The sequence below is a fragment of the Mobula birostris genome, chromosome 2 (genome assembly GCF_030028105.1).
Source record: "Mobula birostris isolate sMobBir1 chromosome 2, sMobBir1.hap1, whole genome shotgun sequence".
NCBI classification, from domain to species: Eukaryota; Metazoa; Chordata; class Chondrichthyes; order Myliobatiformes; family Myliobatidae; genus Mobula; species Mobula birostris.
In genome coordinates, this window is record NC_092371.1 from 239,435,423 (window position 1) to 239,459,164 (window position 23,742).

The following is a 23,742-nucleotide window of genomic DNA, read 5'->3' on the forward strand; positions in this document are numbered from 1 at the left end:
ATCATAAGACCACGTCCATTAGATATTAGGAGCAGAATTAGGCCATTTGGCTCATCAAGTCTTCTCCACCATTTCATCATTGGCGTGGTAGCGTAGTGGTTAGCACAGTGTTTTACAATACCAGCGACCCAGGTTCAATTCCCGTCCTGCCTATAGGAGTTTGTACTAGCTCGCTGTGACCATGTGGGTTTTCTTCCAGTGCTCCAGTTTCCTCCCACAGTCCAAAGGCGTAGCAATTGATAGCAATTAATTAGTTACTGTAAATTGTCCTGTGATTAGTTTAGGATTAAATTGGATTTCTGGGTAGTGTGCCCAGAAGGGCCTATTCCCCACTCTATGTCAATAAACAAATAAATACAAATAATCTCTCTCACCAATCAACTTCCCAGCTCTTTACTTCACCCTCTTCCCCCTCTCCCAGTTTCACCTATCCCCTACCACTACCATCTTGTATTTCCTCCTCCCCTCCCCCTACCTTCTTAAACTTGACTTCTCCCCTTCCTTTCCAGTCCTTGTGACGGGTCTCAGCCTGAAATATCGACTGATTATTCAATTCTATCGATTCTTCCTGTCCTGCTGAGTTCCTCCAGCATTCTGTGTGTGTTGTTTTGCATTTCCAGCATCTGCAGATGTTCTTGTGTTTGGTATTTAGTTCTTGACTGAATCAACACAACAGCACAATGGTTTTGAAAAGTACTAACCTGTAGTTAGGTTAGTTAAGGAAGCTTATGGGGTGTTAGCTTTCATAAGTTGAGGGATAGAGTTTAAGAGTCGCGATGTAATGATGCAGCTCTATAAAACTCTGGTTAGGCCACACTTGGAGTACTGTGTCCAGTTCTGGTCGCCTCACTATAGGAAGGATGTGGAAGCATTGGAAAGGGTACAGAGGAGATTTACCAGGATGCTGCCTGGTTTAGAGAGTATGGATTATGATCAGAGGTTAAGGGAGCTAGGGCTTTACTCTTTGGAGAGAAGGAGGATGAGAGGAGACATGATAGAGGTGTACAAGATAATAAGAGGAATAGATAGAGTGGATAGCCAGTGCTTCTTCCCCAGGGCACCACTGCTCAATACAAGAGGACATGGCTTTAAGGTAAGGGGTGGGAAGTTCAAGGGGGATATTAGAGGAAGGTTTTTTACTCAGAGAGTGGTTGGTGCGTGGAATGCACTGCCTGAGTCAGTGGTGGAGGCAGATACACTAGTGAAGTCTAAGAGACTACGAGACAGGTATATGGAGGAATTTAAGGTGGGTGGTTATATGGGAGGCAGGGTTTGAGGGTCGGCACAACATTGTTACTTTCTGATAGAATTACAATATGTACTGATAACGTACTGTATCTCAGAATAAACTGCACACAGAATTTAATGGAATAAGAATGAAAATTGACAAAATATCAGTATTATTATGGAACATGAAGCATTTTGGCTAATCGTCTGTTTTCAGTGTTATTCAAATAAAATTCCTCATTCACCAGGTTCCCAGATGAACTTCAATGGAACGTCTTCCATTTTTTCCTGGAATATTTTAGTAAACATCTCGTTTTGGGCCACAGTGAAATGGGTTTTCCAGTCCCCGACTATCCCTGCATTAAAACACAAAGGAGAGATTGAAAAGTTAGAAAAATATAATACAGTGCTGCAATTCAGAAATGAAAAAAATAGAAAATACTGGAATCACTCAGTTCAAATTTATTTGTCATCAACCATATACGTGTATACTGATAAAGAAAACATCGTTTCCTTAGGGCCAAAATGTAAAATACAGTACACAGAGTCACACACTGCACATCCAGTTACGATCCAGAACATACAATCACAAAAAAATAAAATTCGCTCAAGTCCTTGAATGGTACGGCCCGAAGCTTGTAGTCCATTCCTAGTGATCTGTCATGAGAAGAGAATTCTTTGGGGAAAAGATGTCTTGTCAGAGGAGAGAGATTGTAATTGTTAATAAGTAATGTACTTTTGAGTGATCCTCTCCCTGTAGGGATTGATTTCAGTGACATCTCCTGGCACAGCATGTTGGCCCCCGGGAAGACAAGCTGAGTTAATTGCCTGCAGCTGACCCAGTGTAAGACAAGTCAATTTGCCTTCACCTACTGAGCCAGCATGTCATGAATATCTGCTACATGTTCTTGCAGAAATGCGGCTCCAGGCCAAAATCCCACGTGCCATCGATCTTCAGACCACGTCACTTAGAGACTTGTGCTAGCACTATTTTTTGTGACTGTATGTGCAGTTGTAACTATATTTGCTGTGTGTGACTCTGTGTACTGTGATTTGCAGCTTGGCCCCAGAGGAACATATTTTTGTTTAGCTGTATACATGTGCATGATTGAAACACAATTCAACTTGAACTTGGAAGTACTGTGAGTCTGAGCCACTCTAGGTCAGTCATTTGCAATGAAGAGTGTGTTTATTCCACTGGAATGTCACTAGATCACCATTTCTGACCTCAATATTCAAACTTGAAAGTAAATTTGTTACCAAAGTAGATATCTGTCACCGTATACAACCCTGAGATTCATTATTTTTTGGGACGGACTCAATAGGTTCAATAACCATAATAGAATCAATTAAAGATTGCACCGGTTTGGGTGTTCAACCAGTGTGCAAAAGAAAATAACTGCAAATACAAAAAAAAACAAATACATAAGCAATAAATATCAAGAGTATGAAATGAAGAATCCTTGAAAGTTAGTCCATAGGTTGTGGAAATATTTCAGTGATGGGGCAAGTGAAGTTGAGTGAAGTGATCTGCGTTGTAGATGTACTCAATGGTAGACAAGGCTTTATCTCTGATGGACTTTGCTGTATATACTACTTTTTGAAGGATTTTCCATTCTGGTGCATTGGTGTTTCCATAGCAGGCTGTGATGTAGCCGGTCAATATACTCTCCACCACACAGCTATAGAAGTTTGTCGGAAGTTTTAGATGTCATGCCAAATCTTGGCAAACTCCTAAGGAAGTAGACATGGTTCTGTGATTTCTTCGTAATTGTACTTACGTGCTGGGCCCAGGCCAAGTCCTCTAAAATGACAACACTGAGGAATTTAAAGTTGCTGACCTTCTTTAGCAAATGATACTTTGGTATCATTTCAACCGTCTCAACAATACTCATGCAGTCCACACAATAAGTTCCATTGCCTATAATGCTTAATTTTTCAGTATTACTTGTTCTCCATATTTTTTTTTCAATTTTAGAGTTTTGTTATTCTTCATTTCTTTCTGTACTTGCACAGCTTGTTGTTTGTGCCCACTGGCTGTTTGTCAGTCTCCACCTGTGTCTAGTTTCTCATTGATTCTATTGTTTTTGTTGTTGTACTCTGAATGCCCACAAGAATACGAACCTCTGGGTAATTAGATTAGATTAGATTCAACTTTATTGTCATTGTGCTGAGTACAGATACAAAGCCAATGAAATGCAGTTATCATCTAACCAGAAATGCAAAGAATAGTGTTATTTACAAAATAACTGTGAATAAAAAGTAAGTGCTACAGCACACAAATATAAAAGTACTGAGACAGTACAATATGGGTGCAATATTGCTTAGCGCTGTGATGTGAGGTTCAGCAGGGTCACAGCCTCAGGGAAGAAGCTCTTCCTGTACCTGCTGGTGCGGGAGCAGAGGCTCCTGTAGAGCCTACCAGATGGGACTGTATGTTCCTTGATAATAAATTTACTTTGAATTTTGAACTTCCCGTTGGGGAAACTCAGTTCCTCTAAGAGCATAAGGCATGGGAGCAGAATTAGGCCATTCAGCCCATTGAGTCTACTCCACCATTCGATTATGGCTGATTTTTTTCCTCCCTCAATCCCATTCTCCTACCTTCTCCCCATAATCTTTGATACCCTTACTAATCAAACACCTATCAACCTCCACTTTAAATATATCCATATTTTAATAAATGCTCTTGATATATTGTGTCCAGATATAAAATAAATTACATTTTGTGAATATCGATTTGTAAGCAGGGGGAAATGCAGTGGGGAGTTAACAACTGATTAAAAATATATATACAAGGCATATATAATTGGCACAAAATTAATATGCTGCATGATGATATAGGCATAATATTGGAATATTTGCACACTGAATCTTAAATCTGCATCCTACACAGTCACTTTCAAAATGCTTCATATATTTGGAAGACCAGTAATAATTGATAAACCTTTCAAAGTTCACAGTAGATCAAATAGAGGTTATAGGTTTAGAGTGAATTGTGAAATATTTAAGGGGAACCTGAGGGGAAATCTCTTCATTCAGAGGGTGTTGCAAGTGTGGAATGAGCTGTGAGCGAAAGTGGTAAATGCAGCTTCAGCTCAGAGAAGTGTGGATAGTGCAAGGAAAGAGTTAAATGTGATTGCTCCTTGGGATATGCTCAAAAAAACGGAAGTCTGTAAGACAAAAAATGGAAATCTGTTAGCTTGGAGTGGGATTGTTTCAAGAAAGTACTAGAGACCCAGTCCATAGCAATGGTGTGAGAAAGTCAGGGAAGTACATCTGCAGTTATAAGAGTGGAAAATGGAGAAAACATGTTTGTCTGGGCAGAAGGTCATAAGAGATAAAAGGGGTGCAGCTGGAAACACCAAAAGATGGAAAACACTAGTGTAAGGGGTTTTGAAGGGTATAAAAGGCCACTTCCTTTGTTGCAATGGGGAAGAGAGTTTTGTCTTAGGCAGGATCACAGATGGTGCTGAGATAGGGAACAGAATGTTGCGTCCGGTGCTCCCGATGTGGCCTTCTATATATTGGCGAGACCCAACGCAGACTGGGAGATCGTTTGGCTGAACATCTACGCTCTGTCTGCCAGAGAAAGCAGGATCTCCCAGTGGCCACACATTTTAATTCCACATCCCATTCCCATTCTGATATGTCTATCCACGGCCTCCTCTACTGTAAAGATGAAGCCACACTCAGGTTGGAGGAACGACACCTTATATTCCGTCTGGGTAGCCTCCAACCTGATGGCATGAACAGTGACTTCTCAAACTTCCGCTAATGCCCCACTTCTCCCTCGTACCCCATCCGTTATTTATTTATATACACACATTCTTTTTCTCTCTCTCCTTTTTCTCCCTCTGTCCCTCTCACTATACCCTTTGCCCATCCTCTGGGCTTTACCCCCCCCCCTTCTCCCTGGGCCTCCTGCCCCATGATTCTCTCATATCCCTTTTGCCAATCAACTGTCCAGCTCTTGGCTCCATCCCTCCCCCTCCTGTCTTCACCTATCATTTTGGATCTCCCCCTCCTCTTCCCACTTTCAAATCTCTTACTAGTTCTTCTTTCAGGTAGTCCTGACGAAGGGTCTCGGTCCAAAACGTCGACTGTACCTCTTCCTAGAGTTGCTGCCTGCTGTGTTCACCAGCAACTTTGATGTGTGTTGTTAACAGAATGTTGAGTCAGAGTTAGAGAGAGAGAGAGAGAGAGAGAGAGAGCGAGAGAGAGAGAGAGGGAAAGAAAGCAGGCTGCATGTAAGATTGCTGGATTTGTGACTCCCCACTAACATTGCAGAAATCAGCTTTTTTAGTGAATGGAGTATTATTTTGATTTCTGTATTGCTACGAATGTAAACATTTGTTTTGCTTTCTGTATTGCATTTGCGCTGACTCTGATAAAGTGTTTTTTTCATGGTTTAAAACGTGTGAAATGTCTCCATTGTTTGCGGATACATGTGCAAATACCATGATCTGAATAAGGAAAGAAGACAGAACGAAATGTAAAATTATTGTTCGTTACAGAAAGGTAATGTGATTTGGAGGAATATATTATAGGTGCAGATGGTGTTTCTAGGCAGATCAGGTTTGCATGAACTAGATGGGCTGAAGGGCCTGTTCCGTAGTATTCTATGTCCAAATAGAGAACATGGGAAGATAATAATCAATGGACACTTTATTAGGTACACCAGCTCGTTTTTGCAAAATCTAATCAGCCAATCATATGGCAGCAACTCAATGCATAAAAGCATACAGACATGGTCAAGAGGTTCAGTTGTTGTTCAAACCAAACATCAGAATGGGGGAGAAATACAATTTTAATGACTTTGACCGTAGAATGATTGTTGGTGCCAGACAGGGTGTTTTGAGTATTTTAGAAACTGCTGATCTCCTGGGATTTTCATGCACAGCAGTTTCTAGAGTTTTCCAAGAATGGTGAGTGAAACAAAAAGCATCCAGTGAGCAGCAGGTCTGTGGGCAGAAATGAGAGAGGTCAAAGGAGAATGACCAGACCAGTTCAAGCTAACAGGAAGGTGAGAGTAACCCAAATAACCACACGTTACAACAGTGATGTGCAGAAGAGCACCTCTGAACGCACAACACGTTGAACCTTCAAGTGGAAGGGCTACAGCAGCAGAAGACCTCACCGGGTTCCACTCCTGTACCTAATAAAGTGGCCACTGAGTGTATATCACTGCAGCCCCCAAGTGCTAAGGACACAATAAATTAATAGATAGAACAGTGAACTTTTCCTCTGTGCACATCAGTGCTGCTTCTGGAGATGGAGATAGCTTTTAGGATGATGGTTTCAGTAGTTCCTCTCCCATCATGGTCGTACCACAGCGCCAGGTCATCTAAAAAAAAATTCTATAGAATCAGCATTGTTAACAGTAAAGTCAAAACTCTTCTAGTGGCAACTAATTTTTTTTTATTTGATTACTGATATACTGTGATAACGTGGTTTCAGATTTTAATTACCTTTTCTCATAAATCCTGGAACACTTGGGTCAAATATAGGAAATCCAGCTCTTTCATAATTTAATTTGGGATTCTTTTTCATGTTCTTAAAGGTAGAATGCTCGACAATTATGTTAATGCTTCCGTCATCCAAGGGTCTTTCAAGAAACTTGCAGAATTTTATTACGGCTGTTTTCAGGTCCTGGAATCCAAGAAGAGTCATAAAATCATAGAAATCTGCAGCATGGAAACAGGCCATTTGAACCACCTATTCTATGCCGAACCATATAAACTGTCTAGTCTCATCGACTTGCACCTAGACCATAGCCCTCCATACCACCCCCCCATCCATGTACCTATCCAAATTTCTCTTAAATGTTGAAATCGACCCTGCATCCACCTCTTGCGCTGATAGCTTGTTCCACTCTCTCACCACCCTCCGAATGAATATGTTTCCCTCACGCTCTCTGTAAACATTTCACCTTTCACCCCTAATCCTTGACATCTGGTTGTAGTCTCACCTAACCTCAGTGGAAATAAAATACTTGCATTTACCCTTTCTATGCCCCTCAGAATTTTGTACACTTCCATCAAATTTCTCAATCTTCTATCTTCCAGGGAATAAAGTCCTTAATATTCAACCTTTAGAAATAAGAGGAATCATTAAAATTATGTACAAGAGAGAACTTAGTGGCTAAGTAGTGATCTTTAAAAGAAGTATAACTGGTACATTAGTTATCATTAATCTTCCTTGTGGAGTATTCTATTAACAAAGCTACTGAAGCTTTCTCATGCAGATGGCCAGGAATTGCCAATAAGAATAATATGATGCTTCATTCGAATGTCTGTTGGCTCTTTCCCTGCTGGCTGATTGCAGCTTAGAGGAGGAGGAGAAGATGGCGGCACGATGCAGTGCACGCGGCCTCTCCGGTGAATGATATCTGTAACCTGTTAAGTAGGGGACCGTGCACAATTCTGATTTGATGGAGACAGACTTGAGAGTACGGAGGAACATCTGGAGAAACTTCTGAAATGCCCGCTTCGCTGCCGCTGCTACTGTGTGGTCCGGAATCTCCGGAGCAGAAGGCCCCGAATCCTCGGCTTTGCTTGTTTCAGCGGCCGGGGCGAGGTCGAAGGCACTCGGCAGAGGATGGCGCTTGGGAGGCTGTATCGGAGGGACTGGTTGGAGGCTTGAAGTTTTCGGATGGACGGACTCGGTGTCAGCTGTGGTCGGCTGCTTCCAAGGCATCGGCAGTTGTTGGTGCCTTGGAGGTTTATAGCAGGGAGTTTCTCCCTTTTGCCGCCTGCTATCGGGGACTCGGGAGTGGATCGGGACTTGAGACTTTTTTTTACCGTGCCCATGATCTGTTCTTTATCAAATTATGGTATTGTTTTGCACTGCTGTAACTGTATGATATAATTATGTGGTTCTGTCAGTGTTAGTCTTTGGTTTGTCCTGTTTTCTGTGATATCACTCTGGAGGAACATTGTATCATTTCTTAATGCATGTATGCATTTCTAAATGACAATAAAAGAGGACTGAGTGTTCTCATAATCTAAAAAAATCACATTCCTTTTCTTCACCCCTTGATTCTCTGGTCGCTAAAACTCTCTCTTTTTCTCCAAACATATCTTTGCTCATTGCAGCCAAAAAGTTATATTTTAACTTCATCAGTCCACAGGACGTGTTTCCAAAATGCATCAGGCTTGTTTAGGTGTTCCTTTGCAAACTTCTGACGCTGAATTTTCTGGCAGGGATGCAGGAAAGGTTTTCTTTTGATGACTCTTCCATGAAGGTCATACTTGTGCAGGTGTCGCTGCACAGTAGAACAGTGCACCACCACTCCAAAGTCTGCTAAATCTTCCTGAAGGTCTTTTGCAGTCAAATGGGGATTTTGATTTGCCATTCTAGCAATCCTATGAGCAGTTCTCTTGGAAAGTTTTCTCAGTCTTCCAGACCTCAATTTGACCTCCACTGTTCCTGTTAACTGCCATTTCTTAATTACATTACGAACTGAGGAAACACCTACCTGAAAACGCTTTGCTATCTTCTTATAGCCTTCTCCTGCTTTGTGGGCATCATTTATTTTAATTTTCAGAATGCTAGGCAGCTGCTTAGAGGAGCCCATGGCTGCTGATTGTTGGGACAATGTTGGGAGGAGTCAGGGTATTTATAAAGCTTTGAAATTTGCATCACCTGGCCTTTCCTAACGATGACTGTGAACAAGCCATAGCCCTAACAAGCTAATTAAGGTCTGAGTCCTTGGTAAAATTTATCTGAGAGCTCAAAAGGGTGCAGAATTTCATGAAAAGAACACCTCTCCAACTGTTAAGCACGGGGGTGGATCGATCATGCTTTGGGCTTGTGTTGCAGCCAGTGGCACGGGGAACATTTCACTGGTAGAGAGAAGAATGAATTCAATTAAATACCAGCAAATTCTGGAAGCAAACATCACACTGTCTGTAAAAAAGCTGAAGATGAAAAGAGGATGGTTTCTACAACAGGATAATGATCCTAAGCACACCTCAAAATCCACAATGACTACCTCAAGAGGTGTAAGCTGAAGGTTTTGCCATGGCCCTCACAGTCCCCTGACCTAAACTTCATTGAAAATCTGTGGATAGACCTCAAAAGAGCAGTGCATGCAAGATGGCCCAAGAATCTCACAGAACTTTTGCAAGGAATAATGGGCAAAAATCCCCCAAACAAGAATTGAAAGACTCTTAGCTGGCTACAGAAAGTGTTTACAAGCTGTGATACTTGCCAAAGGGGGTGTTTCTAAGTACTGACCATGCAGGGTGCCCAAACATTTCCTTTGGACCCTTTTCCTTTTTTGTTATTTTGAAACTATAAAAGATGGAAAAAAAGTAACCTTGCTTAAAATATGAAAGAAATGTGTCATATTTAACTTTATGTCTTTTGGAAATCAGGTCATCTTTTACTCGCTTAGCTATTCACAGAAACAGAAATTTTGACCAGGGGTGCCCAAACTTTTGCATGCCATTGTACTTGTAAACCTGCTGGCTCAGCCTCAGCTCTGTCTTACTGGTTTCTATCCCCCTGCCATATTAGTTTAAACCACTCCCAAATGAGTATGAATCCCGGGTTATGCTTTGGGAACATAGAACAGTACAGTATAGGAACAGGCCTCTCAGTCCACAATAGTGTGCCAAACCAATTAAATTACTCATCAAACTAATCTTGTCTGCCCATACAATGTCCATATCCTTCCATGAGGATGATTCCAGGAATGAAGGGCTTAACATATGAGGAGCATTTGGCAGCTTTGGGGCTGACATCATCATCATCAGGTGCCGGGCCCAGTTTGAGCTTTGACTGACATGGCCTACACACTCCTGTTTCGGGTCAAGTGGATCAATTCATTGGTATTCATTTCCCGTTTTCTGGCTGCTGTCTCCATCGTCATTTGTCTTTGTCTTCCTCTTGCTTTCTTCCCTTCAATCTTTCCCATAATTACTGTGCATTCTAACTCCTCTTTCCTAATCACATGTCCAATGAAATTACGTTGCCTTTTCATGATCTCATACATTATTTCTCTTTTTGTGTTTGCTCTGTTCATGACATCCTCGTTAGATATTCATTTCGTCCATGATATTCTTTGCATCCTCCTCAAAAACCACATCTCTGCTGCTACAATTCATTTCCTCATGCCACTAGATATTGTCCAACATTCTGAGCCAGTTAACGTAACTGGATAACCATAACATTTCAGTACTCTGAGGTGGGTTGTCATGCTTTGTTTAGTATTGGTCGGTATACTCTTCATTCTCGTAAAGGTGTCTTTTGCCATCCCTATTCTTCTTTTGATGTCCATGTCGCACCTGCCATCTGATGTCACCCAGCTTCCTAAGTAGCAAAAGTTCTGTACTTGTTTTATGTCTTCCTGTTTATTCTCAGCCTGCAGATAGGATTCTCCTTCTTTTTGGATATCACCATACATTCTGTCTTTTTGCAATTGATAGATAGACCCATTTTTGCACTTTCTTCAACAATTTAAGTTTTGTAGTTCTTCCTCCGTACTTGCAATTAACACAGTGTCATCCGCATATCTGAAATTATTAATGTTTTCACCGCCAACTTTGATTCCCAAGATGTCTCTTATTTTTTTGTAATATTGTTTCACTGTACACATTAAATGAATCAGGGGAGAAAACACACCCTTGTCCAACGCCTCTCTTGATTTTCGTAAACTGACTCACTTCTCCATCTATTCTTACAGCGGCAGTTTGTTCTCAGTACAGATTTCTGATTAGGCGGAGGTCTTTCGAATCTAGATCTAGAGTTTTCTGTAATATTTCAAATAACTTATTGTGCTTCACTTTATCAAATGCTTTTGTGTAGTTGATAAAACAAACAAACAAATCTTTTTGCACTTGAATAGCTTGTTCTGATAGTATCCTTGACATCAATATTGCGTTTCTTGTACCTTTGTCTTTCACAAAACCACATTGTTCTTTACCTACTTCAGTTTGTATCTTACTTTTAGCTCTTGTCATCAAAATTCTTAGAAGTATCTTGGTGATATGACTGATTAAACTTATGGTCCTATGTAATTCACATTCTATTGCTCCAGGTTTCTTAGGAAGAGTGATAAATACTGACTTTTTCATCTCTTCTGGTATTAGTCCAGTCTCATAAATATCATTGATTAAATCAGTAAGTTTTTCAATTCCATAACTTCAAGGGTGATAATTTGTTCTATTACTAATTCATCAGGACCTGCTGCCTTTCCTTTCTTCATCTTATTTATTGCATTACGAACTTCAGATTTTAAAATACTCGGACCTTAAATGTTTTTCTTAATTTCTGGCTCTACTCACTGTAATTTAGAAGAATGTGTGGGGATCTCATTGAAATCTACTGAATATTGAAAGAACTAGATAGGGTGGATGTGGAGAGGATGTTTCCTATGGTGGGGGTATCCAGAACTAAAGGGCATAGCCTCAAAATTGAGGGATGACCCTTTAGAACAGAGGTAAGGAAGAATTCTTTTAGCCAGAGAATAGTGAATCTGTGGAATGCTCTGCCATAGATTGCAGTGGAGGATAAGTCCGTGTGGGTAAATTTAAGACGGAATTTGATCGTTTCCTAATTGGTCAGGACATCAAGGGATATGGCGAACAAGCAGGTGTATGGGGTTAAGTGGGATTCGAGCATGATGGCATGAAGGAGCAAGCAGAATAATCATTAGTCTAGAGTGGATAGATAGATAGATACTTTATTGATCCCAAAAGAAATTACAGTGTCGCAGTTGCATTACAAGTGCACCTTGTGTACTAATGATATAACAACGTTTATACGAACAATATTCAATGGACTTTACCTGGGTCATCTCTTCATATGACTGAAATATAATGTTAAATTCTTCTCTGTGATTATACCAGTTTTTAACATGGTTAAACCAGCTATCGTAATCCACTGTAATAAAACAGGTAGCATTGTTGAAACAGACAAAATGATTAAGCAGATTGTATACCAATTTCCTTCAGCATTAGAATGCTGAAGGAGTTAAACTGAACATGGAACATAGAACCGTACAGCACAGAGAAAGCGTCTTTGACCCGTGATGTTTGTGCTGAACTAATTACCTCTGCAGGCACACAATTCAGCACAGTGGCGTAATGTTATCACAGCGCTGGCAACCGGGTTCAAATCCCGCTGCTGTCTGTTCTCCCCCTCCATGGTCCCTGTCACCATGTGGATTTTCCCCCCTGAGTGCTCTGGCTTCCACTGACATTCCAAGGATGTATGGGTGATGTGGGCTGATTGGAATAGAAATGCCTGTCATCGTGCTGTATCTCTCGTGAGACCACACTTGGGGTATCGTGTGCAGTTTTGGGCTCCTTATTTTCGAAAGGATATACCGACATTGGAGAGGGTTCAGAGAAGATTCACGAGAATAATTCCAGGAATGAAAGGGTTACTGTATGAGGAATGTCTGGCAGCTCTTGGGCTGTATTCCGTGGAGTTCAGGAGAGTGAGGGGGGATCTCATAGAAACATTCGGAATGTTAAAAGGCCTGAATAGATTAGATATGGCAAAGTTATTTTCCATGGGAGTCTAGGACTTTAGGATTGCAGGTTATCTATTTAGAACAGAAATGCGGAGAAATTACTTTAGTCAGAGGGTGGTAAATCTGTGGAACTTGTTGCCACGAGCGGCTGTGGAGGCCAAGTCATTGAATGTACTTAAGGCAGAGATAGACAGGTTCTTGATTAGCCAGGGCATCAAAGGGTATGGGGAGAAGGCAGGGGAGTGGGGATGACTGGAAGAATTGGATCAGTCCATGATCGAATGGCAGAGTGGACTCGATGGGCCGAATGGCCTACTTCAGCTCCTATATCTCATGGTCTTATGATCTTATAAAAGAAATTATCCATATTTCTCCATTCCCTTCTCGTGCTTCTTAAACAACATTATCATATCTGCTTCCCCCACCACTCTTGGCAGTGTGTTTCTCGCGTCAACCATCCTCTATGTGAAACACTTGCCTCACACATCTTCATTCATTCAGAGTTTAGAATCAGAATCCCCGTGACCACGTGGGTTTCCTCCGGGGGCTCTGGCTTCCTCCCACAGTCCAAGGACATATAGGTAGTAGGTCACATGGTGTAACTGGACTCCTGTGCGCATGCACCAGTCGTGCATGCAGCCTGTTGCAGCCATTCCGACTAGTTTTCTTACTTTTTTAACTTACGTTATTTGTTGTATTTTTTTCACGGTAACACGTTGAAGCTGCACCCTCTCCAACATGCTGGTGGAGAGAGATTTATTTGGGTTTTTAGCGCTGGAAATAGTTACATTCGGACATGTCTCATTAGCGGGGCAGCAGTACGGTTGCATTGTCTATTCCAGGGACCAGCTGATTGTGCTTATGCCGGCCAGTTTAGCAAACAGAGCGGCAGACATCCCGGATGAAATCAGGAGGAAAACACACAGAGGATGCAGAGGGGGCTCAAAAAGGCAAGGGAAGAGGATCGGGTTGAGACGACAGAGGCTTATGTAGAAGACAAGTTATAAACCATGTCTCCCCTCTCTCATTATGGGCAATGTGAGATCGCTGGGGAATAAAATGGACGAGTTGACGGCGCTAGTCAGGCGTCAGAGAACATTTTGGGAGTGCAGTGTTATGTGTTTTACTGAAACGTGGCTGCACGAGGACATAACCGACCAAAACTTTTCCATAGAGGGCTTCCAGACCGTTCGGGCTGACCGGAATTGCACTGAGAGCGGTAAGCGTAAAGGAGTTGGGGGCTTGCTGTTCTGGTTAACAACAGATGGTGCAATCTGGGTCATATTACGATTGAGGAACGTGTTTTTAGCCCGGATATTGAACTTTTTGCTGTTGGACTCCGGCCACATTATTTGCCAAAGGAAATCTCGCATGCAATTGTGGTTGTTGTGTACATCCCTCCCTCTGCCAACCCGACGTTGGCGTGTAACATCATTTACACCGTCATAGCCAGATTACAAACCCAGCACCCGAGTGCCCTCGTTACCATCTCGGGTGACTTCAACCAGGTTACCCTGGCTAGAACACTGCCCAACTTCACGCAGTATGTGAGCTGTACAACCAGAGGGGAGAGGACTCTGGATTTGATATACGCTAACGTTAAGGATGCATACAGCTCCTCTCCCCTCCCCCCACTGGGAAGGTCAGATCACAACCTGGTGCATCTAAAACCCTGCTACATGCCTCTGGTGAAGAGTAAACCTGCAACCTCGAGGACAGTGAGGAAATGGTCGGAGGAGGCTTATGAGGTGCTCCAGGGTTGTTTTGAGGTGACAGACCGGCAGGCACTCTGTGAGCCACATGGAGAGGATATTGATGGGCTCACTGATTACATCAACTTCTGTGTGCACTGCAATGTTCTGAAAGGACTGTCCTTTGTTATTCAAATAACAATCCATGGGTGACAAAGGACATTAAGGACATCCTGAACGCTAAAAAGAGGGCGTTTAGAGATGGAAATAGGGAGGAGCTGAGGGCAATACAGAAGGACCTGAAAGCCAGGATCAGGGAGGCTAAAGACAGGTATAGGAGGAAGCTTGAGTGGAAACTCCAGCAGAACAACATGAGAGAGGTCTGGAGTGGGATGAGGACCAGCACTGGGTTCCAGCAAACTAGCAACAGAGGAGCTGAAGGCACTGTGGACAGGGCCAACGAACTTAACCTGTTCTTTAACAGATTTGACATTGTGGCCCCTGCCCATCCCCCACGTGATTCATCTGCTGTCGGCCCCCAACCAACACATATTCCACTCTCCCCTCCTACCCCTCCTCACAGTCCCCCATCCTGCTCTCATGACTATACCCCTTCCCCACAAGAAACCACCACGGTGGGCTTCACAGCTGAATAAGTGAGAAGACAGCTGAAACGTCTCAACCCAAGCAAGGCTGCAAGCCCGGATGGTGTCAGTACCAGGGTGCTCAAAGCCTGTGCCCTCAGCTATGTGGGGTACTTCGCCATGTCTTCAACCTGAGCCTGAGGCTCCAGAGGGTTCCTGTACTATGGAAGACATCCTGCCTCGTCCCTGTGCTGAAGACGCCGCGCCCCAGCAGCCTCAATGACTACAGACCGGTGGCATTGACCTCCCACATCATGAAGACCCTGGAGAGACTTGTTCTGGAGCTGCTCCGGCCTATGGTTAGGCCACACTTAGATCCCCTCCAGTTTGCCTACCAGCCCCGACTAGGAGTTGAGGATGCTGTCGTCTACCTGCTGAACCGTGTCTACGCCCACCTGGGCAAGCCAGCGAGCACTGTGAGGGTCATGCTTTTTGACTTCTCCAGTGCGTTCAACACCATCCGCCCTGCTCTGCTGGGGGAGAAGCTGACAGCGATGCAGGTGGATGCTTCCCTGGTGTCATGGATTCTTGATTACCTGACTGGCAGACCACAGTACGTGTGCTTGCAACACTGTGTGTCCGACAGAGTGATCAGCAGCACTGGGGCTCCACAGGGGACTGTCTTGTCTCCCTTTCTCTTCACCATTTACACCCCAGGCTTCAACTACTGCACAGAGTCTTGTCATCTTCAGAAGTTTTCTGATGACTCTGCCATAGTTGGATGCATAGAGGGATGCATATCCCTTTTGCCAATCACCTGACCAGCTCTTGGCTCCATCCCTCCCCCTCCTGTCCTCTCCTATCATTTTAGACCTGCCCCTCCACCTCCCACTTTCAAATCTCTTACTAGCTCTTTCTTCAGTTAGTCCTGATGAAGGGTCTCAGCCTGAAATGTCGACTGTACCTCTTTCTACAGATGCTGCCTGGCCTGCTGCGTTCACCAGCAACTTTGATGTGTGCTGTTTACAAGGATGTTGCCTGGTTTGGGGAGCATGCCTTATGAGAATATGGATGAGAGGTGACCTGATAGAGGTGCATAAGTTGATGAGAGGCATTGATTTTGTGGATAGTCAGAGGCTTTTCCCCAGGGCTGAAATGGTTGCCACAAGAGGACACCGGTTTAAGGTGCTTGGTAGTAGGTACTGAGGAGATGTCAGGGTTAAGTTTTTTACTCAGAGAGTGGTGAGCGCTTGAAATGGGCTGCCGGCAACGGTGGTGGAGGTGGATACGATAGGGTCTTTTAAGAGACTTTTAGATAGGTACATGGAGCTTAGTAAAATAGAGGGCTATGGGTAAGCCTAGTAATTTCTAAGGTAGGGACATGTTCGGCACAAATCTGTGGGCCGAAGGGCCTGTGTTGTGCTGTAGGTTTTCTATGTTTCTATGTTTCATCTCATGTTCTAGATATTTATTGCTTATTTATTTATTATTATTATTACTTTTTACCTTTTGTATTTGGACACTTTGTGGTTTTTGCACATTGGTGCGGTCTTTCATCGATTCTAAATGATTATTATTTCATTATGGATTTATTGAGTAAGCCTGCATGAAAATGAATCTCAGGCTTGTATACAATGACATATCCTTTATGTACTTTGACAATAAATTTATTCTGAACTTTGAATTTTGTACAGATATCCACTACATTACCATTTCCTGTCAGAGCCACTTTACTTACAGACAAGTCTGAACCTGCTTTCACTTTATGGACATACAATCAATCTATCTATATAAACTAATTTTTGTTGATCGGCTCCAGACTAACAATGATTTTGTTCTCCTTTACACTTATGTACTCTTAGTGACATTGAACAATCTTAAATCTTGAATCTTGCACAAACTAGAATGATTTTATTCTTACATTCCATACTTCAAAATTTGACTAAGATGCATCAATTTCACTCCTGCCAGGCTTATTATCGAGTGCATGTTCTTAGTGATCACTGGGAAGTTATGAAAGGATACGTAAGTGTAATTTGTGCTTCCATACCTTGTCCCTTCAGAAACTTCTGAAGAAAAGCCCCAAAATTTTCCGGAGTTTCCAAATAATTAGCAAACTTGTGAAAATAGTAAAAGGAGACTGCAACATCCTTGGGATTTCTGTACACATAGATAACCTGATGAGTAAAACGGTATTGTAATTAATAATCATGGGCATTTGCACAATTATTTTTAGAGTCAAAGAAAAGTACAAAACAGGAACAGGTCCTTCAGCCCATCTAGTCTGTGCTGAACTATTTAAACTGCTTACTCCCATTGACCTGCACCGGGTCTATAGCCGTCTATACCCTTACCATCCATGTACCGCGCGAAACATCTTTTAAAAGTTGAAATCGAGCTTGCACCACTTACGCTGGCAGCTCGTTCCATGCTTTCACGAGTCTCTGAGGAAGAAGGTACTCCTCATGTTCCTTAAGCTTTTCACCTTTCACCCTTAACCCATGCTAAGCTTCTCGAGTCTAGATGTAGAATTTTGAGAATCAAACATGCAAGAGTCATTTTGTGTGCTTTGTAAAAGCCACAGCCCTTTACTTCCATTACAAACAAACCAAAGGCAGTCACCTTACAGGACCTGGGGAACCAGGGGTTCCCATACCCCAAAGCTTAATGGTATTGGTGCAAAAAAAAAACTTGGGAACCCCCTGTCTTACACTATCCCTCAATATGTGGGATAGTCTCCCTTAAAATTAAGACAACAACTCAATGATGTTTTTTGTGAATTATGTAGAACTGTTTCTATTATGAACAATATGTGTCATCTGTCACCCACGACATTACCCTACACAGTGGTGAATCTAAGTCTGGTATGATTGTTTGAGTGAAGATCATAAGGGTTATTGCTTAGGCTAACTGGCTAAAATTCAGAAGTAGCCTTGCACATATCTGTGCAGTTCATGGTTGTCAGTCCAAATTACTTCAGAGTTTGATAAATGAGATGCAAATTTAATAAAACCAAATGCAAATTAGGCAACCTGAAATACTATCTGAATGGGTTGCTTTGTAGAATATTGGAAAGCTTTTAAAACAACACAAGATATACTCTCGAAGAATAGCGCAAATAATGCATTGATTGCATCTGTCAAGCAACTAAGAACTCACTGAGCATATGTTCATGTGCCTCTGCTGCTGTAGCCCGTCCAAGGTTTGATGAATTGTACATTCAGAAATGTTCTCCTGCGCACCACTTTTGTAAAGCATGATTATCTGAGTTACTGTCATCTTCCTGCGTTAAAACCAGTCCGCACATTCTCTTCTGATCTCTCTCATTAACAAGGTGATTTTGTCCACAGAACCATCACCACTGGATGTTTTCTTTTTTTTTTTCCTACCATCCTCTGCAAACTTTCGAGACTGCTGTGCGTGAAAATCCCAGGAGATCAGCAGTTTCTGAGATACTCAAACCACCCGTCCGACCCCAACAATCATTCCAAGGTCAAAGTCACAAAATCACATTTCCTCCCAATTGCAAAGTTTTCTCTGAATAACCGAAGGATCTCTTAATCATGTCTACATTGAGTTGTTCTCACATGATTTCTCATTAGATATTTGCCTTAGCAAGCAAGTGTACAGGCATACCTAATAAAGTGGCCACGGAGTGTATTTATTTGGTAAATTCATTTGTGCGTTTAATCTGATAAGAAGCAATGAAGAAATTCGTGGGATGAGTAAAACTTTTCAAATAGGCAGTCAGATACAGTATATGACTACACTTGCATTGTAAATTGGTGAACATTTGTTTTTTTAATTCTCTTCACTTTACATCTGATGTATGTTCACCAAATGCAAATGTACTACATATTTTTAAAGGAGACCAGATTTCCCAATGCTCAGATGTGAAATTGCCCCATCAAAAAGCCAGTTGAGTTACTATTAGTGATGAGAAGTTTCTATCATGGTACTGTTGCTAAATTCATTAACTCTGAGGATGTACATTAATATCTATTTGATGTTGTCTCAAGAACTTGAAGCATTTCATTTGTACAGTACTATATTTGTCAATGTGGAGTGGACAGCGAGTTTGTAAATCTGGCGGGAGCAGAGGGTGTTGGGAATGGCAAAGCTGGAGCACCCTGGCAGGGGTGTGGGACAGGCGGCAGAGAAGGAGTGCCAAAGGCAGGAGGGTGTCTCGGGTGCAGACACCCCCAACCCTGAGACACCAGGCAAGGTAATTTGATTCCAAACAATTGAGCTTAGTAAAATTATTATGACAGAATGTTATTGATATTTATTTCTGTTATTGATCATCATAGAATGTCTCTCTGGTGCTTTCCACTCCCACCCCTCTCTCTTCCTCTTTTCCCAACTATGATACCCCTCTTTCTGCCCCCGTCCCACTCTCAGTCCACAACAGAGACCCATATCAGAATCAGGTTTATCATCACTCACATATGTCATGAAATTTGCTGTTTCTTTTGTGGCAGCAGTACACTGCAATGCATAAAATTACTACAGTACCGTGCAAACGTCTTAGGCACCCTCATTATATATTTGTGCCTATGATGTTTGCTCAGTACTGTATGGTATGCTTTGTTCTATGATCACAATTGGCAACCAATATTTCACCTCTTGCACAGAAGCATCTGACTGCATTTTTAAACAAGAGAGAATCTGCAGATGCTGGAAATCCAAGCAACACACACAAAATGCTGGAGGAACTCAGCAGGACACGCAGCAACTATGGAAATGAGTACAGTCGACGTTTCAGGCCAAGACCCTTTTGGCAGGTCACACAGCTGACATTTTGGGCCGAGACCCTTCAGCAGGGCAGTCCTGCTAAAGGGCCTAGACCCAGAAAGTCAGCTGTTAGACCTGCCGAAAGGGTCTTGGCCTGAAACGTCGACTGTACTCTTTTCCATAGATGGTGCCTAGCCTGCTGAGTTCCTCCAGCATTTTCTGTGTCTATTTTAAAACCTGTTTTAATTTATTCTTCATGAATTGGAATTTTAATCTTAAGACAAAAGCACAGAATTAGGCCATTTGACTCATCAAGCCTGCTGCACCATTTCATCACGGTTGATTAATTATCCCTCTCAGCCCTGTTCTCCTGCCTTTCCCCTGTAACCTTGGATGCCTCATTTAAATATATCCAGCAACTTGGCCTCTACAGCCATCTGTGTCAACGAAGTACACAGGTTCCCCACCCCCTGCATCCACATCCTCATCTCTGTTCATTGACTGAGATTGGCAACTCAGTCAATAAATTGAGCAACACGCAAAGTGCTGAAGGAATTCAGCAGGTCAGGCAACATCTTTGGAAATAGAACCTTCCAGAAGTCAATATTTTGGGCTGAGCCCCTTCATCAGGTACTCCTCTCCATAGATGCTGCCTGACCTGCTGCATTCCTCTAGCAGTTTGTGTGTATTACTCTGGATATCTAGAATCTGCAGAGACTCCTGTGTTTATAATCCTCACCTTGCCCATTTTCTTCTTCAAAGCTTTTGGGATGAGTTCATAAGGCAGATGTGTGACAAACAATCGAGGTGATGGGCGGTCATCCGTAATAATTTCTTTTACTGATATCTCAAGCCAGGGAGCCTCACGGTAAGTTGGCTTGCATTCTCCCGTTTTCAAATCTTCATCCATAAAAATATGTGCCAAAATAGTCTGCATCCATATTGTTCCTAAAATTTGATAATCAAAAGCATAATTTAGCAAAACAATTACATTTATTAAATTGCTGAGCCTCTTTCCAAGTCAATGCAATCATTTAATGGCAATGAGAGAGATTAACTTTATTTGTCACAAGTACAGTGAAATGTGTTGCTTGTGTCAACAACAAACACAGTCCGAGGATATCCTGGGGGCAGCCTGTGAGTGTCGCCATGCTTCTGGCACCAACTGAGCATGCCCACAAATTACTGACCCTTACGATCCCGTATGTCTTTGGAATGTGGGAGAAACCGGAGCACCCAAAGGAAACTCATGCAGTCACGGACAGGGTGTACAAACTCCTTAATGGCGGCAATGCATATTGTAGCCTGATATTCCAATCATTCGTGCTGTAAAAGTGTTGCAATAACCACTACGATACCAGGGGCCTACCCTTATATATACCTGTTGAGAACAGGTCATCACGTGACCTCAGATCGGCGGGAAAATTTACATCATGTGACCTCCGCAAGACCATTACATCATCCTCATAAGACAGTCACAGGAAATCCATGAGGTATGTAACAGCGGAAGGTGAGCAGCTCTTCAGCACCCTCTCCCAGCCGCTTGGTCGTGGCAGCTGGAAGAACATGTCTGCGTGTGATGGTCTCTGTCTCCCTCTCGTTCACTGCTCCCGGAGGAAGGTCCCTGTGTTCGAATGGTGCCTCTCTCCCTCAATGCTGTCAGAGGACGGTACCGGAGTCCTGGGTCTTGGGCAAGGTTTGATCGATGTGGTTTGTGGACTGGACTCTGTAGTCCATGTTATGATGTGTTTCTGATTTTGGACACTCCTCTTTTTGTTGCTATTTTGGACGATTTTGATTGGGGCGGCCTGCAGATAACGAACGTGGAGCTGAACTGAATATGCCTGGATTCTTTCAATTTTGTGTTTTATATTCTGTGCTTTTTTTTTTGCTCTTTTTTGCCTTTTGAACAATTTGCTTTTGTTTTGCACATTGGGGCTGGTTTGAATGAGTTTGAATGGCCTAGCTGGGAACGTCAATGCCCAGGAACAGATAGATCTACAGAAAGTGCCCAATCCATCGCAAGTAAAGCCCTCCCCAACACTAAGTGCACTTACGTGAAGCGCTGCCTCAAGGAAGCATCATCCATCATCCAGGACCTCCCCCCTGCCCCCCCCCCACCATCCAGTCCATACCCTCTCCTCACTGCTTCCATTAGGTAGGAGGTACAGAAGCCTTAGGTCCCACACCACCAAGTTCAGGAACAGTTATTACCCTAGAACCATCAGGCTCCTGAACCAGCGTGATAACTTCACTCACCTCAACATGGACCTGATTCTACAACCTACAGACCCACTTTCAAGATTCTACAACTCATATTCTAAGTATTTTTTACCCACTGGTTGTTATGTTGGTCTTTGATATGAGTAGCTCTCCCAAAATTCTATTGTATTCTTTTATTTTTCTGAAAATGCCTGCAAGAAAGTGAATCTCAGGGTAGTATATGTAAACATAGATGAGACTAAATTTTACTTTGACAAAGTCTACAATATTGTATTGTTATCTTCAGAATGTAGATAAATCAATTTCTAAATCATGTTTTTTTCTGAGGGTTGAGATAAACATTGTTGCTGAGTTGAATGGCATTTAATCTCCATGTTAGCCAACAGCTCTAATATTTGTATGTAATTGTTAATCTTCTTATCTAAAGCCAAAGGTTCATAAAGGTTCAAAGGTTCAACTTATTGTCAGAGAATGTGACATGAAAACAAGAAACCCCACAGAATGAATGATAGAAACATCGAAGCCCCAAAGTCCCCTCTCCTCCTTTCGTACAAGCAGCAGTAAAAGCATTATCACCTCCTCCCTCCACCCACATCAGCAGAATCACTGACAACCGCCCCCCTACCATCGAAGCTATAGCAGAAATCCCAAACAGTCCTTGATCCAGAATCCATCAGAACTATAGTCCACAAAGCAGCACTTCAGAAATCTTAGACAGGCTCTCTTTCCCAATGAAGGAGAAAATTTAATTTTATCCCAACAATGGTATCACATTGCTTGCTTAAAAGAAACTTCAGAAGAGTGGTGCGTCTTTAAGTGGGAGTGAACAAGTACGGTGCAGTCAAATTCTTCGGAGATCAAGGACTGTTGCCTCGAAATTGATTGGGTCATCAAAAGAAATATTACAGCAACATACCGTTCAGCTCTGAGTCACATCAGATCTGTTACACACAGCTTTAACCCGGAGTGTTTCAGTGTATGGCCTCGTGGCATAACAGTTCCAGTGCCAGCTGTAAGATCAGGGTTGGATTTCTGCCACTGTCCGTGATGGTGCTCCCCATGTCTGCTTGGGTCTCCTACGGTTTTACCGGTTTCCTCCCACATTCCAAAGGTGTACAGGTTCGGCTTAGCAAGTTGTGTGCATCTTTTGTTTGGTGACACTTGTGGTCTGTCCCCAGTACATCCTTGGAATGTGTTAGTTGTTGATGCAAACGAATGTGACAAATAAAGCTAATCTTTATCTATTTACATATACTGTATAGATCGCATTTTAATTAACATAACTAACCATGCCTTTTGCAGTTCCAGCTGCAGCAGAGAATATGCAATATTACAAATACGTTTACACTGAAGACTATCTTACCAGATTTAGGATAAGTTACTATGAATACATCAGAATCTCGAACATCGTAATTTTCCATCTGATCTAGACGTTTGATAGTATGAATGCCAGACAAATTGCAGCCTTTGAAGTTAAATAATTCGACTGTTTGGAATTCTTTCTCATCCTCCGCCATGTTTCTGCACATTGAGGCAAAGGTCTGCAAGTCAAAATGACAGTTAATAATTAATTCATTGCAAGTTAAAATCTGAGATGTTCAAATATACAGATTGCATTGCCATTCTATTTCACAATGTCAAGAAGTTGCTCTAATACACTCAGTGTTAACAGTAGTAGGTACACCTGTACACCTACTCATTAATACAAATATCTAATCAGCCAATCACTTTGCAGCATAAAAGCATGCAGACATGGTCAAGAAGTTCTGTTGTTGTTCAGACCAAACATCAGAATAGG

General features: G+C 42.4%; 1 protein-coding gene across 1 annotated transcript; it reads right to left on the reverse strand.

Annotated features, from left to right (window-relative positions):
* Positions 1-1,354: 1,354 nt before the first annotated feature.
* LOC140194147 (amine sulfotransferase-like) lies at positions 1,355-23,473 on the reverse strand. The gene is made up of 6 exons (XM_072251627.1): positions 23,308-23,473; positions 20,461-20,669; positions 17,038-17,164; positions 12,023-12,117; positions 6,699-6,879; positions 1,355-1,583 (listed from the first exon to the last, which is right to left on the reverse strand). The coding sequence occupies exons 1-6, from the start codon at positions 23,471-23,473 to the stop codon at positions 1,465-1,467; spliced, it is 897 nt and encodes a 298-aa protein (XP_072107728.1). The 3' UTR covers positions 1,355-1,464.
* Positions 23,474-23,742: the final 269 nt, after the last annotated feature.

Excerpts from the sequence above, each read along its gene's own strand:
- LOC140194147 (XM_072251627.1), bottom strand. The coding sequence starts at position 23,473 with ATGTGCAGAAACATGGCGGAGGATGAGAAAGAATTCCAAACAGTCGAA. Across the intron at positions 17,165-20,460 it reads TGAAGAAGAAAATGGGCAAG|GTTATCTATGTGTACAGAAA; the intron begins GTGAGGATTATA and ends TTTACTCATCAG. Across the intron at positions 6,880-12,022 it reads CATATGAAGAGATGACCCAG|GACCTGAAAACAGCCGTAAT; the intron begins GTAAAGTCCATT and ends CTTGGATTCCAG.